The sequence below is a fragment of the Nicrophorus vespilloides genome, unplaced genomic scaffold (genome assembly GCF_001412225.1).
Source record: "Nicrophorus vespilloides isolate i.1.1-1 unplaced genomic scaffold, Nicve_v1.0, whole genome shotgun sequence".
Classification (NCBI taxonomy): Eukaryota; Metazoa; Arthropoda; class Insecta; order Coleoptera; family Silphidae; genus Nicrophorus; species Nicrophorus vespilloides.
Genome location: NW_017096682.1, coordinates 3,072 through 16,838, shown reverse-complemented (window position 1 = coordinate 16,838; position 13,767 = coordinate 3,072). Strand labels below are relative to the sequence as shown.

At 35.3% G+C, this 13,767-nt stretch overlaps 5 protein-coding genes across 6 annotated transcripts; 1 reads left to right on the top strand and 4 right to left on the bottom strand.

The window, feature by feature from the left end:
* Nucleotides 1-331: 331 nt before the first annotated feature.
* Nucleotides 332-1,589, bottom strand: LOC108557891 (high affinity copper uptake protein 1-like). The gene is made up of 4 exons (XM_017914603.1): nt 1,435-1,589; nt 1,104-1,377; nt 827-1,050; nt 332-686 (listed from the first exon to the last, which is right to left on the bottom strand). The coding sequence occupies exons 1-4, from the start codon at nt 1,439-1,441 to the stop codon at nt 550-552; spliced, it is 642 nt and encodes a 213-aa protein (XP_017770092.1). The 5' UTR covers nt 1,442-1,589; the 3' UTR covers nt 332-549.
* An 85-nt stretch (nt 1,590-1,674) lies between these two features.
* Nucleotides 1,675-3,503, top strand: LOC108557888 (stress-activated map kinase-interacting protein 1). 2 transcript variants are annotated; one of them, XM_017914597.1, is made up of 4 exons: nt 1,675-2,010; nt 2,075-2,624; nt 2,678-2,919; nt 2,972-3,503. In XM_017914597.1, exons 1-4 carry the CDS (start codon nt 1,938-1,940, stop codon nt 3,481-3,483), a joined length of 1,377 nt encoding a protein of 458 aa, XP_017770086.1. In that variant the 5' UTR covers nt 1,675-1,937; the 3' UTR covers nt 3,484-3,503. The 2 variants fall into 2 exon arrangements, with proteins under 2 accessions (XP_017770086.1, XP_017770084.1); XM_017914595.1 differs by having other exon boundaries at nt 1,677-2,010; nt 2,672-2,919.
* On the bottom strand, nt 3,493-3,998 carry LOC108557892. The gene is made up of 3 exons (XM_017914604.1): nt 3,952-3,998; nt 3,788-3,896; nt 3,493-3,729 (listed from the first exon to the last, which is right to left on the bottom strand). Exons 1-3 carry the CDS (start codon nt 3,971-3,973, stop codon nt 3,525-3,527), a joined length of 336 nt encoding a protein of 111 aa, XP_017770093.1. The 5' UTR covers nt 3,974-3,998; the 3' UTR covers nt 3,493-3,524.
* A 1,149-nt stretch (nt 3,999-5,147) lies between these two features.
* Nucleotides 5,148-10,079, bottom strand: LOC108557895 (aquaporin AQPAe.a). The gene is made up of 5 exons (XM_017914606.1): nt 9,955-10,079; nt 6,344-6,553; nt 5,832-6,272; nt 5,640-5,771; nt 5,148-5,453 (listed from the first exon to the last, which is right to left on the bottom strand). The coding sequence occupies exons 2-5, from the start codon at nt 6,548-6,550 to the stop codon at nt 5,415-5,417; spliced, it is 819 nt and encodes a 272-aa protein (XP_017770095.1). The 5' UTR covers nt 6,551-6,553; nt 9,955-10,079; the 3' UTR covers nt 5,148-5,414.
* A 1,459-nt stretch (nt 10,080-11,538) lies between these two features.
* Nucleotides 11,539-13,767, bottom strand: LOC108557884 (growth arrest-specific protein 8-like; the record flags this gene model as incomplete). Its single annotated transcript, XM_017914589.1, is given in 7 exon segments — nt 11,539-12,349; nt 12,407-12,601; nt 12,665-12,751; nt 12,810-12,977; nt 13,064-13,205; nt 13,317-13,435; nt 13,502-13,767. Coding segments are annotated over 7 exon segments (1,196 nt in total), but the record flags the coding sequence as incomplete, so codon positions are not given.

Below are 13,767 nucleotides of genomic sequence, written 5' to 3'. Positions count from 1 at the left end.
TTTAATTGTATTGTTTGCATATTAATTAATTGTAAAATTGCTTATTAATGACTCTTATAAAATTAATGTAAAATAACAACAATAAGTAGATGGAATAGAACCAAAATTCAAGTCGAGTTATTAAAATGCGCACAAAATAATATAGACTTTAAAGAATCGTTATATAAAAATTATGTGGATAAGTTATTGATGTTGTCCATATGTTCAAAGTAATTTAATTGTAATAGGAAATGTTACAATGTATAATAAGTTGCCTAAAAACGTAACTTCAATAATCGCAAATTCTTATCACATTTTACTTGCAACTCATCGAGTATCGATAATACATAAATAACATGTCTAAATTAATTTTATTCAATGACAAACATATCTTATCTACGTATTTACATATACAAGGCACATATTTTTCGTTTCCTTGGAATAACAGCCCTTTAGAGTCAATGTGTACATTAATATCTCTTTAAAAATTTAACAATAAAATTAGATTTTCCAACATATTCTATTGATTAGTATTAGATTTCGTTAAAGCTAGCTGCTGATAAGGGATAATTAGTCTGGTTGATCAATAGTCTCATCGCTCAATTCGTTATTATGAACTTGTACTTCTGAAACAGTGTGAACATGGCAAGAAGTTCCAGAAGTAGAGGCCTCCATGGCTGGCGTAGATTCCCCGTCCCGAGGCGTATCTTAAATAAACATAAATCACGTTGAGGTCTGCGCCTTAGCTCTGGCCCGCTTCAGAGCAATGTAAAGGGCTTGGCTGTCTGGAAATTAGCAAGGAATTGGGATGGGAATCTGGGTTCTCAGTTTTCTTTTCTTTTGTTACCTGGTGTTGAGCAATTTGCCATGCAGTAGGTGTCTCGAATGATGGCGCAGTTCTCCATGTTGAGCTTCATGAAATTAGGACCAAAAATAAAGTATCCTAAACCGCCTCCGATGAGGACAGATACAAACATCCAGCCATTGTAGAGCATTACAATCAGCATAATCAAATAGCCTAAATTATGAAGGCTTAACCATAGCGCTTTGTCACAAGTGTATAAGGTCATTCTGAAATGGTTCCAGATCAATTTAGTTTGCATGTTTGCATTTGGTGCATGTACCTATGTTTAAGTGATAAATCCAGTGGTCTGTCAAGTCTCTTGGGCAGAAGGCTGCTCTGCTCCATCATGGGACATATGGTTTTCAATTGTTTAGACCTCATTACTAGCTCCTTCTGCCTGTGTCTGGCCTGTATCAGTCGTATCCATTCGAATGCAAATGCCAGGGCTCCAACAAACGTGCATGCTGCTAGCAGCACCCAGGCAGTGGTGATGTTCCAACCATAGAACAGGAAATTGTTGAGTTTTGTGTCCCAGCCGAATGACATCATCATATCTACAAGTAGAATAATTATAGAGTGCAAAAGACAAACGCATATAGGCAAATACTCACGATCCATTATTGTTCTTATCACAGTTCCATTTGCTCACAGTAATCAAGGAAAAGACATTTCAAAGTTATGACAAATTTTACGATGATTTCAAAGGCCCACTATCAGCTCTGTTTATTTACAGTCGCCCAGTGGATTTGTGATCTGCACCAGCTGTTCTCAAACTAATGAAAAAACAAAGAAGTGAAGAAAATTGCCACTGAATTAAACACTTTATAAAAATGATAAATACTACTGAATTTATTACTATTTAATGGAATTTATTGATTTGTATTGATCGTAACTAGTTAAGAAAACCTTAGTATGGGAAACAGTTTTGGTTCTGCTGTTATCGAGGATGTGTCAAAAATGGATGAACCTTGAAAGCATGTCTTCTACTAGTTGTGGTCTATTGTGTTGTTTATGAAGTTGATTAAAAGTTCAAAAGTGGCTGTGGACGAGCAATAATTAATAGATTTCGATAAAAATAGAGTTCATTGAAGAACAGGAAACGCTGTTAACGACGATGGCTCTGTACGATAACAAGTACTGGCTTTTATCTCACATCAGGAATTCCTTCATATCAACAGATGACACAGGTATCAAAATATTATTGTTTATTTATTACATTTGTCAAATTACTTAATCGTAACGTTTCTTTAGGAATGTGTGAGCTGGTGATGGTTGGAGAGAATTTGCCAGATTCCCTTGTGGATGCTTTGGATAAATACCCGGATACTGATGATAGCCAAGAGGAAGATGATGAGATTGAGCATGAATCTTATGATATACAATTGGATTCAGATTTTAATGTAAGGAAGTTTGGCTCCAACATGTCCTCTTGGATGGAGAAGATGGATCAAAAGCGTAAGAGAGCAGGAAGAAGCAAAAATATCAAGTGGGAATCAAATGCTGAGAAGATGAGTGATGAGGATAGGATGAAAATGTTTGCCAAGCAGGAAATACCAAAGGAACAACCAGCATTCAAGTCCTTGCTCTCTGAACAAATACAGAACTGCATTAGAATGCCAAAGAACCCTTTTATGGAGTACTCAAAGTTTGATGGAAGTGCCCAAGTTGGAGTACCTGTCAGAAAGTACAAAATATTTCTGACTATGCTTCCTGAAAACCAAAAGAACTATCCAATGCTTGTCGTTTGTGTGGCCACAGCCAAAATACAAGAGCTCATTGGTCTGATTTGTTACAAGTGCAGGTACGATTTGGGAAATATAATTTCAGCTGTTAAATGATGTCATGTAGTTCCAGCATAGTTTACGGTGATTTCCCGTTGCAGCCCGTCTCAAGTTATGGGCTGTACATCACGGAAGAAGATGGCGAGGTGGACAGGGATTTTCCATGTTTGGATGCCAAAGAGTGCGTAGCGAAGTTCGGTTTTACATGTTTAGGCCTCGTCGAGCACAAGAACAACAAAATAGTGACATTCGAGAATTCCGAGCAACTCGTCATGCGGAATCTCGAGGAGACCTTAAGCTCCTCCGAACAAGCCTGTAAATATCTTTGACACGCTCACTAGATATCCATTTAAGATTTTAATTTTAGCTGCAGCTCTTGATGAAAGCAAACAATTGATAGTTGATATGGAACTGATGAAGGGTCATGAGATTGCCATGATTGCTCCCCTTTACCAATCTTATAGAGCATTCATCATAACTAAAATGAGGTCTAAGGTGGAGATACATTTGGGCATAAGTGGGGAGAAATTGGAGATAGATCCTGTCCATCAGAAAAATGCAAAATTTGTTTTATCTAGGCAAAAACCAGTTAGCCACCACATGGATTGCATTGGATCCTGCATAATCACAGATACAAAGTCCAGCAAGACCACCTTCCGAATAGATTATGTCTCAGTTCCAGGCAACAAAGAGATTGTTGGCAGTAACAGTCTACCAAGTAATGTTAGCATGAAGCACTATGACTTTGAAGCAGACAATGCCACTGCTGAGGAAATAGTGCAGAAGATGAATATCATTCTTGACATTCGGTCCAGCACCAGCAGAAAAGAGTTTATAGCTACATTAGAGAAGAAAAAGGAGAAGAAGGGTTTTGTATAAGAAAAAAGCTTTAATTTTAATAATTTATAAATATAACATAATCAATAGTCTTGCATTTGTTTCTCTATCACTTTGAACTTCTTATCACTGATCTCCATTAATTTTGCCAAACATTCACACGTTCTAATAAACTTCTTTGTCACATTGATGAACACATCTCGATCTGGTCTCTGCTGCAGGAACTCCCTTTGCTCAGAACTTAACAGCTCCATATCAGCCTCCCTCTCATCAACCTTCAGTGTTTGTCTACACATCCAACACGTTATATTCATTAATGTATTCAATTTTTTCCCATTAATCTTACTGTTTCAACTGTTTCTTCAAAGTACGGAGTTGATTGTTGAACTCGCGAAACAGATTTATCTCAGTTTCCACCTTCTTCATGTACTCTTTTGGATAAACGCATCCTGCGTCTGAAATTAGCGCTGTATTCTGTAAATTTTTCATTTAATTCAGGCACAAACTTACCAATTTTCTCTACACCTTCCATTTTGTAACCGCTCTTTCAGAACGACTGTTATTATTTGAATTTTACCACCAGGCGGTGCTTACATCATAAAGGCAACCGTAGTTACGGCTGTGATACTTTCTAGTCTATTATTATTATTCAAAACATATTTATTAACACTTTCTTATTATGATATAATGCTTTACTATTGATATATTCTGAGCTGAAAATAATGTACTTATTAAAGTTTATATAATTAATTTCTAAGGAATGAAAGTATTTCAAACTTGTTAAATGAAAAGTCCATTATTACAAAAGTATTGTTTAGAAAATTGTTTTTATTATTAATACAAATTACATTTACTATATATAAACTTTAATATGTTATCATGTTCTCAATTTATAGCTTTGGCAGATGAAAGATTGTTCGTAAAGGCAATAGCTGTCTTTTAATCCGACAGATCCATGTTCGTTTTCTTTGTAATTATCCGGTTGTCCGGACAACCATTTACTAATCGATACAGGAAATCCGTTAGAGAGCCAGAAAATAATAGAATTTTCCTTCTTTGGCAATGTCAGTACCCGAAATCCAGATCCTAGAAAATGGGACAAAATGTTCAATCGATTCATCATGCAAAAACAATTTGAAACTAACGTTTGTCGGTGACGAGCTTGTAGAGATAGTTGTACTCTTCGATGGAATCGATCGTAACCAGTAGCATTCCGTTCTTCTGGCGTTAAAGAAATTGGCATTAATGAAAAGTGTTATTCAAGAATTTTAGAGATTAACGAATTGTGTGTTACCTTCAATAACGATTCTAGGTAATAGTTTTTGTTATTCAATTCGTGCACTAATTTTCGTGGCCGAAACCGCAGAAATTGCGATCATGAACACACTTAACAGACAAACGATTCGCGTCATCTTTGCAACACTTTCTGCGAAATACACACAATCATTTATATTTTAATACCTCAACTTGCAAGGGTTTTCAGTATCAGTATTGTATATATGTTTTATAAGTAACACAAACAATTAGAAAGTGATTTATTAAATATTATAATATTTTCAAGAACTCTTAATACTACGAAATGAGAGCAAATTTTTATATTAAAAAAAAATATGTTTTTATTATTTGCTTGGTCATTCGTACAAGAACGTTATTGAAACATGCGAATAACGTTTGTACGAGATACATAGATTTAAAATAAATAAAAAAAATCTTAACGTATAATCGCCATGATCCTTAAATATGTACATTACACACAAAAAAAAAAACAACAAATAAAACAAGACAAGAGTTCGATGCAATTTGGTGGTAAAAGCCAGGCTAAAACTTGATGCTAAACTGAGGGCTGTTCTTAAGTGGAAGTAGTAAACTTGATCGAGGTGATGGCAGTATTGCGATTTAAAAAGTAGAATTTAAGAATTAAAAAAAAACATATATATATATAAAAGAAATGTTGTGCTTAATGAGATGTTGATTCAAGCATCTTCTCTGGATTTTCCGTCTAATCGTTTCAACTGGAAAAGAAAGAGAAAGAAACAACAATTATTTTATGATTACATTACAATTTTACGATTCTTTGAGCAGCGTAATAATAATACTTACGGAATCCTCCAATGGAATATTCCAAATTTTAGTTGGCTTTTAATTGAATAGTGCGAAAGTTTAAGTTTTCGAAAGTTAAGTTTTACAGATTTGCTTACCTCTTTTTCATCGGCCGCAACGGCTATGTATCTTTCCGTGACTTTCATGATTCCGGTGGCAGGAGCGGCGAAGGCGTGCTTGTAAAGGAGACCTGCCAAGATGCCCCCGATGCAAGGTCCGACCCAGTAAATCTAGTAAAGCAAACATCAATCAAGATTAATTATATTAATCTTTGTATTTTTTCTAAGTACCCAGTGATTATCCCATACTCCGGAGATGACCGCTGAGCCGAAGGTTCTTGCGGGATTCATGCTCGATCCTGTGTAATCCATGAATGCGAAATGACCGACGACGACGGCGATACCGATTGCTAAAGCACCGGTCGGTTTACTCTCCGGTCTGTTGACGTCGCAGACTCCGAAGACTGTGAGGACGAGGAGGAAGCCGAGGAAGAGCTCGATGCCCATACCTTGGAAGGCGTTCTTCAGGGCTGGGTTGAGATGCGAGTGCCCGAATTGCAAAGAACTTATACTGTCGGGTGTTATGGCCCTTAGGAGTGCGGAACCGGTGATGGAGCCGAGACATTGAGCGATTACGTACAGGATTCCCCTGATGACGGGGATGTTGCCTGTCACCAGCATACCTGCGGTCACCGCGGGATTCACGTGCGCGCCGCTCACGTGTCCCAAAGTCTGCAAACAACAACAACAACAATAATAATAATTTTACAAAGTTAATCCTGTTTGCAGCTTGTTCAACGTACGTGGACTATTATGAAGACTGTGAATCCAAAAGCCAAGGAAATCAGCTCGTTCTTATGCGGATAATCGCCGAGTTTCACTATGGCGGCGCATCCGAAGAAGTTCAAGATGCAATTTCCCAGGAATTCGGAGAGCAGAGATTTCCAGACGATGTTTCCGTGCCTCTCCGTCAGTTCGCTCAAGCCCAACGTCTCCCGTAATTTACCCATGATCTGCAAGAAATGAACATTTTGAGATTTACCAAAAAAAAATAAGAAAAACTAATTACTATCATCATCGCATTTCCCTCGTTTGCAATTATTCCGCGTCGCAATATAATTGCGATCACCTTCGCGTTTTTTTGCTAATCATTTCTGGATACTTTACTGACTAATACATCTAGTCACCTGTTATTTTCCACTACCGTGGAAACAAATGAACTGTGAAGAATAAGTGAAGCGCGACGACAAAATCTTTTCCTTTTTTGGTCGTCTCTCTTGAAAACTTTCATCACAAACTATACAATCTTTGAATTAACAACTTTTAACATCTTTACGTATTACATTCGCAATCTATTAATTACAATTAATCAATTCTAATTAATGTTTTTATTTACAAATTACCATGGAAACAAAACATTTAAGTCTACTATTTCATTAATTGTCATGGAAATATCATAAATGTAGCAAATCTTTAATTTATTTAAAGAAAACATTAGAATTTTAGCACTTTTCAATTAACAAATTTTATAAAGTTTAAAGAAACTGAAAATATTTTGTGCGGAAAATGGATGTACTTCGTATCACCATTTGCACTTTGATAACAACAACGGATTCCTTAGATAAAAACAAAAGTTTGACGCAAACATATTACGGCTGACACAGATAATTAAATGAGTGCATACACGTTACAGAAAAAAAAAGTCCTTGCAGTTTTAGGGTTGTTCAAATGAAATATATAAAGAAAAATTAGATTAATTAATTAATTAATTAATTGATTCATTCATTACCGGAACAAATACTATACGACCATCTATTTCCGTGGCGTGACCGGAAAATTATGGTGCGAAAGGGGTGCAGCAAGGGTCGTAACTGTTGTTTAGGAGAAAAATCGCCTGACCACAGCCAACTTTGTACGAAATACCAAATACAAGCGACGAGCGAATTATAAGTGTAATACATTTTTCAGCCTTAACAAAAAAAAACATTAAAATTTTGATAGTTTATTACAGGAAAACGGTAATAACTACAATTTTGCATAAAGACTCAATTTAGCTTTAAATGGAGTATTCATAGTTATAATTAGCATGCTTCGTTGTCAAGGAATGCGTGGCAATGCAAAGACAAGTGAATTTTGAGCCAAATTTTCAAGTTTAGAGTTCGCATTTAGAACAATGCGAGTACGGAAAATTATTTCTAAATATGAAAAACCTAGTATTATTTTGTCACGCAGTTTGAAGCTGTTTATCGAGGAGAAAATAATAACTCTCGCATGTTTCCGCAGACAATAGAAATGCATATAAATATTAGCCCACCTATTATTATTAATAATATTATTATTTCCTTCACTGCAGTTGCGGTGATGTCACACGAGTGATACTTATCAAGCAAACATAATAACAGTTTCATTTTCACTTTTCCACGCATCATAATCACTGCAGTGAAAAACGTATATTAATAAACATTGAATTATCCATAAATGAACGTTTTTCTTTTTGGTTGATGCTGTGATTGAGTAATTAAGATGGTCAATTAAATTTGTTTTAATTAAATCGCGAAGACTAAGTTTGCAGATCGGCATTCGGCATGTTGCAAAAGTTTTCTTCTCAATTCCATTTGCGTTTTGCGAAGCTAATTGAATTACAAATATGTTATTGCCATATGTTTAATTCAACCTTACCTTGTTTCCTTTTCTTTTCATTACTTTTTTTATTTATTTGTATTTCGGTCTGTTTTAAACCTACATACGAAAAACAAATCAGATACAGACGATGATGATATAATTTGTAGCGAGGCTAAGCAAAGCAAAAATCTGGTTTTTTTTTCAAACGATCCTAGTGAAAAATTGCACATCTTTTTTTATTTTTGTTGTCTGCAATTCTGTTAATGTTAACGATGCATTTATTGTTGTTTGTAAACCACTATCTGCGGTTCTGACGCAACAGTCTTAAGATTACCGCTACTTCCTAAAACCATTGCAATAATTTAATAAAACAAATTCAAATTAATATTTTCAATAGATTTTGTTACAAAGATTATTTTTAAATAGAAAAATTTAAATTAATTTTTCGAATTGTTGTAAAATCTATTTTTATACATAATATCAAATTGTTACGAAATATGTGTTATGTTATAAAACAATAATGGATTTTGAGTCGAAAACGAATTGATTCTAAACGAGTTTTTAGAGGTCGAAACATGCATGTTTGCTGGACGATTTGTCTTATTGTCCTGCACGTTATTCAAATTTTAGACTCTATAGAGAACATGCATCAAGGGAATCGTTTCTAATAGGCAACAAAACAATTATAACATTTCGTCGTAGGATTAATATTACTTATTCTTAATGTTTTCAGTAAAAAAATTCTATTACTTAACTTAATCGTTTTTTAATAATGAAAAGAGGAAAAGTTACGGTGGAATATTTTAATGAATATGTTATTCACACTTGCAATTTGAATATTGTTTTAACAATGTAAACTTGTAATTGATATTTAATGAATCGACAAAGTTTTGAAATATTTAATGTATTTATTTACAATATTAAAATGAGAATCAATAAATTATTTAATTATCTATTAATAAGAGAATGTAAGTAAATTATGAATGTATTTATGTATGAACAAATGATAAAACGCAATTTTGATTTTTCTTTGGAAAACCGCAAATGCAAATGCAATACGAAAGGTCTGCAAATTGAATTGCATTCGTTATTATTATTAATATGTTATTATGAAACAAATTGATTTAGCATTGAACTTCGTGAGCGTTTTCTTTGTTTCCTCATCTAAAGTCGCTACATTTAATTGATGGTCTTGGAAAAAAAAAATATGTGGTTAAGAGAAATAATTGTAATAATCTTGGAGGAGGAAATGCGTTCCTCTTGGCTGACCGAGCGTGGCAAATGTAAATGATTTTTTATTTTCGTTAAAAAAAAATAATTAATAATTTTAGATGTAAACAGGGAAAATAACTGGGTTACGTGTTGATCTTTCGCGCGTTATCAGTTGTAATCACAATCAATGATAAATCAATCATGGCAGTATTATTGGTAATAATAACTGGCTGCAAGAACCATATGGTTTTCGATATGGATAGATAAAAAAAAAAAATATATATATAGAAAAAAAGGGGGTACGACGAAACACGGTGAGTGCTTCCACGGAGACACGGGTTCTCTTGTTTTGTTTACCTTTTGATTGCAGAACGATGGCAAACAATTACGTACAATTAAAAAAAATGGGAATAGCAAATAGAGTGACGCTAAATGATCGTAATTGGAATTGCAAACAGAGTCGGGGAAAATGAAGTGAAAAATCGTACCAATAAAACTTAATCCTGTTTTGCGCGATTAACAGATTACAAGTGCGAATGATGGAACGTCGATTTTGTAATATAGTTTATACGATGTTTACCTGTGTTTTTGCGTTCTGTTGTTAAGACTTGGTGGTTTGCCAAGGGATTTCGGATGTTTTTCACTTGAAAACTGGATGAAGACTGTGGTGCGTTGTGCGCTTCACCTGATGATGGTAAAGAGTTCTGGTGGGAACAGAAAAAGAGCGCGATCGGCGGCGCTGGGTGGGGAGGGATGGATGCGAATCCTCATCATCGACAACATCGATCCCCTTTTCGGATCCATTAACAACAATGATATCATATCTAAATGCACGAGTAATCTGGAGGAGTTGAAGGAGGAGGAGGAGGAGGTGACAGCAGCAGCAGCAGTAATACAGGAAGTCCTGGTTCGGGTGGGTCGAAAATTCCTGGATCGTTGCAGAATCTAATCTTCGCTTTGACGAAGAACAAATGGTATTATTATCCAATTGATTCCATAATGCGATATCGCTGCTGCTCGACCTAATAATAAATTGCTGGAATTACGTAATGAAGGCCTAATATGTGCCCGAGAACCTTCGTGTGGCTTTGATTTTCTCATTTACATTCTGCATACGCAGAAATCATTAGTAGTTGTGTGTCGCGACGACGATTTTTGATCGGAATACCAAAGCGGTCTCGGCAAATCAGCAAAAAACGATAACTTCTGTACAGATTAGATGATACAACCTGTACCGGAAGTCTGACAATCTACCTGACATCAGTTCCGGCCACTAAATACCTGTAGACCCTTCATAATCTATACAAATTTGTACAAAGCCTAAGACATCTATAATTTATGTTCGTGCAAAGTAGCTGTCACAACCCACGGAGGAATCAAAAGATCGTTTATATTTAATCTAGAAGGCTACGTCTCTTTAATCCCTTTACGACCGATATCTGCCTGTTCACGTAATCGCAAAGCTACTAGATAGACTTTATTGCACGACATCCCTGATTCACTCTTTCGATAATGCTTTTATAATAGTATCAATAGCTTACAGACATTTAGTAAATTAGAGCTAAAAATGTAAAGCAAAGATTAAAATACTCACAATGTTTAGATTTCATTTCTGAAAACTTATAGAATTTGTGTATAATCAAAATCAAAGATATTTAATCAGTAAATGTAAGTTTTTTTTTACAAGCAAGAACTATTTGAAATTGCAGTAGTTTTAATTGATTTTATAAATACTAAATGTAGATAATGAATACATTAAGGTGAGGCTACAGATAACAAAATAAAGATACTCGTGCCTCTGTTTGTCAATATCATAAAATGTACAAACCTAGTTCAAAATTAATGCACACATTAATTAAATCTCTATGTATTTTGTATACTTAAAGAAATTATTACAGCAATAATTTATGAAATAAATTAAGTGAAATACAAAATAATTAACTTTCTGTATTATTAATCTCTTCGTTAAATATTTATTATGTAACTGTTAGTTAATTGCCAATTTATAATTAAGTAAAATATAAAAGAAATACATTAATCATTGTTAAGGTTTTTCCGCCCAGTTTATAATTAAAACAACTAGGAATTAATTTCTCGATTTATTTGAAACATGTACTGTATTTTTTTGTCTTCAATCTACCGGTTTCCAATTTAAATAGAATTCCAATAATAACTTCGCTGCAATTTGCGTGAGATTTGAGTCATTCCGAAAAATAAACCCGTTTTACATAATTTAAAATTATTGTTTATGCCATTTATTATATCATAATAATGGAAATAGTACTGTTGTAATATACTAAAGAATCCAATGAAACGTTTCAAATTAAACTTTCTAGTGTAAGTATGTAAAATGTATTGTAATGTAAAATTAATGTAGATTAATTTCTATATAGAAATATGGAAATTTTATAGTTGGCTAAACTAAATGGTACAGTGACAAATTTACGCTTAATACAATAGTCATCTGTTTGTCTTGTCGCGCCCACTCGATTCGTGGTTGGAGGAGCAATGATTAACTGCACATCGTTTTTGGCCACCTGTATAATAGATTTGTGCGGAACAACAAACTTAAACAAAATGTATAAAATAAAAAAGAATGTAATCGAAAACACGGCCTTTGTCGCTCCAAAGAAGAACATTATTTATTGAGCGTTACGTAATCGACATTATTCTCGCCGATGAGTTTTTTTTTCTCCTCATCTTGTGTCCTCCGTTGTTGTTGCTGTTATTCAACAGTGCGACAGTTACGCAACCTTCTACTTATTCTTGGTGATGATTCCTGCTGGTCCTTTGGCCGGAGCCCCTTGACCGGATGGGATGATGGTCATCGGGGTGAAGCCCAATTCAGTCACGGGAATTCCGTACTGCTTCAGCTTGGCCTCGTACGACAGGATCAGATCGTCGTAAGCTTTGGCGATTTTGGCGAATTCGTACTGCAAATCGCTGATTTTCTTGTTCTTCTTATCAAGCATTTTCTGGTTGAAGAAGAAATGATTAATATAATTTCTCTTTCACTGCTTTTGGATACGCACATCCACTCTTGCTTTAATCATCGTCCTGTGTTCATGATCTCCTAATTCAGCGATGATGCATTCCCTCCGCTCCGCGTTTCCCACCAACACCCCGATGCGTTGCACAAGAAGTCCGTTCTTGGTGGCGGTCTTCCTCTGTACGTCCAGCACGGCTTTCATGAACTTATCCTCGAGTTCATCCTTCTCCGCTTGAAGCTACCAACAAATTACAACAACCCTGCTTAAATAAATTAATAAAGATTGAAGTCTTTCACGCACTTTTTCGAAACGCAGCTCCATGGCTTCGCTCACCCATCTGAGATCGTCCAATTCCTTCTTCGTGGCCTGCAATTTGCTCTTGGTGTGCTGCAAAATAAATCACCTATAAATTCCCCCATCCACCCCAAACCAATAACGCAATTACAGCTAAAGACAATTTATCCTTTTCGTAGTTCTGCAATTGCCTCTTGTACTCCGTCACATCCACCAAAGCCTGCTTCAAGGGCTCCGCCATCCTCCGGTTATCGGCCGTCAAATCCGCGACTTGTTTTCCCATCCTTTCGTTCTGTTTTTTCAGAACTTCCATTTGATCCTTACAATTGAAAAATGAAAATGAATTACAACAAAACACACATATTAATCGATGCTAATTAAGCCATTGTTTAATTAACCAATTACCTTCAAGCTACTAATCAGAGCTAAGTTGTTCAGCGTGATGTCGTTGTAGTAGTTCTTCATCTCGTTGAAAGCCTTCTCGTGGTTCCGAATCAGATCAGAGATTTGCGTATTCTTACGCTCCTCGACCTCCGTCATTTCCATCCTCAACAACAAAAATATTCACAGTTTTAACAGTGTTTAATCATAAACTCTCAATTATAGAAAACTTTCTATACAATTTTGATAAATAATTTAAAAGAAAAAAAAATCTCACTTGTGTTGTATTCCCAATTCATCTCTGAGCTGACCAAATTTCTTCTCGTATTTCAACTCGATTTCCTTAGTTTGCGTCTCGAACTCTTCTCTAGCTTTGTACAACTCTTCACTGAAATGCTACAAAAATATATGCAATTAATTAATGAATATATTTTATTTAACGTTTTTCGTTATAAATTTTACCATTTTAAGACTCTTGATGTGGTCCTGATTGGCCATCTCCTGTTCCCTCCCTTTGGCCTTCAACTCCCTCTTATCCCTGAGCAACTCTCGCTCCTGCTCGGCGTGATCGTCTCTCGCCAATTTGATGGAGACCATCGCCTCGGCCTTGCATTCCGTCAAGTTGTTCTGATGCTCGTACTGCAGATGCTTGACTTTCTGCTTGTAGAATCGCAACTCTTCATCGTTCTTCTCCGTCGACTCCTCGATCTGTCTATCCTTATTCCGAA

Coding starts and splice junctions, on each gene's coding strand:
- LOC108557891 (XM_017914603.1), bottom strand. Junction 1,051..1,103: donor GATTTATCACTTAAACATAG/GTACATGCACCA, acceptor GAACCATTTCAG/AATGACCTTATACACTTGTG. Junction 687..826: donor GGCAAATTGCTCAACACCAG/GTAACAAAAGAA, acceptor TGTTTATTTAAG/ATACGCCTCGGGACGGGGAA.
- LOC108557888 (XM_017914595.1), top strand. CDS start 1,938: ATGGCTCTGTACGATAACAAGTACTGGCTTTTATCTCACATCAGGAAT. Junction 2,011..2,074: donor CATATCAACAGATGACACAG/GTATCAAAATAT, acceptor ACGTTTCTTTAG/GAATGTGTGAGCTGGTGATG. Junction 2,625..2,671: donor CTGATTTGTTACAAGTGCAG/GTACGATTTGGG, acceptor GATGTCATGTAG/TTCCAGCATAGTTTACGGTG.
- LOC108557895 (XM_017914606.1), bottom strand. CDS start 6,550: ATGGGTAAATTACGGGAGACGTTGGGCTTGAGCGAACTGACGGAGAGG. Junction 5,772..5,831: donor GAGTATGGGATAATCACTGG/GTACTTAGAAAA, acceptor TTGCTTTACTAG/ATTTACTGGGTCGGACCTTG. Junction 5,454..5,639: donor TTGCGGCCGATGAAAAAGAG/GTAAGCAAATCT, acceptor TTTCTTTTCCAG/TTGAAACGATTAGACGGAAA.
- LOC108557892 (XM_017914604.1), bottom strand. CDS start 3,973: ATGGAAGGTGTAGAGAAAATTG. Junction 3,897..3,951: donor GGAAGGTGTAGAGAAAATTG/GTAAGTTTGTGC, acceptor CGCTAATTTCAG/ACGCAGGATGCGTTTATCCA. Junction 3,730..3,787: donor TTGAAGAAACAGTTGAAACA/GTAAGATTAATG, acceptor TTGGATGTGTAG/ACAAACACTGAAGGTTGATG.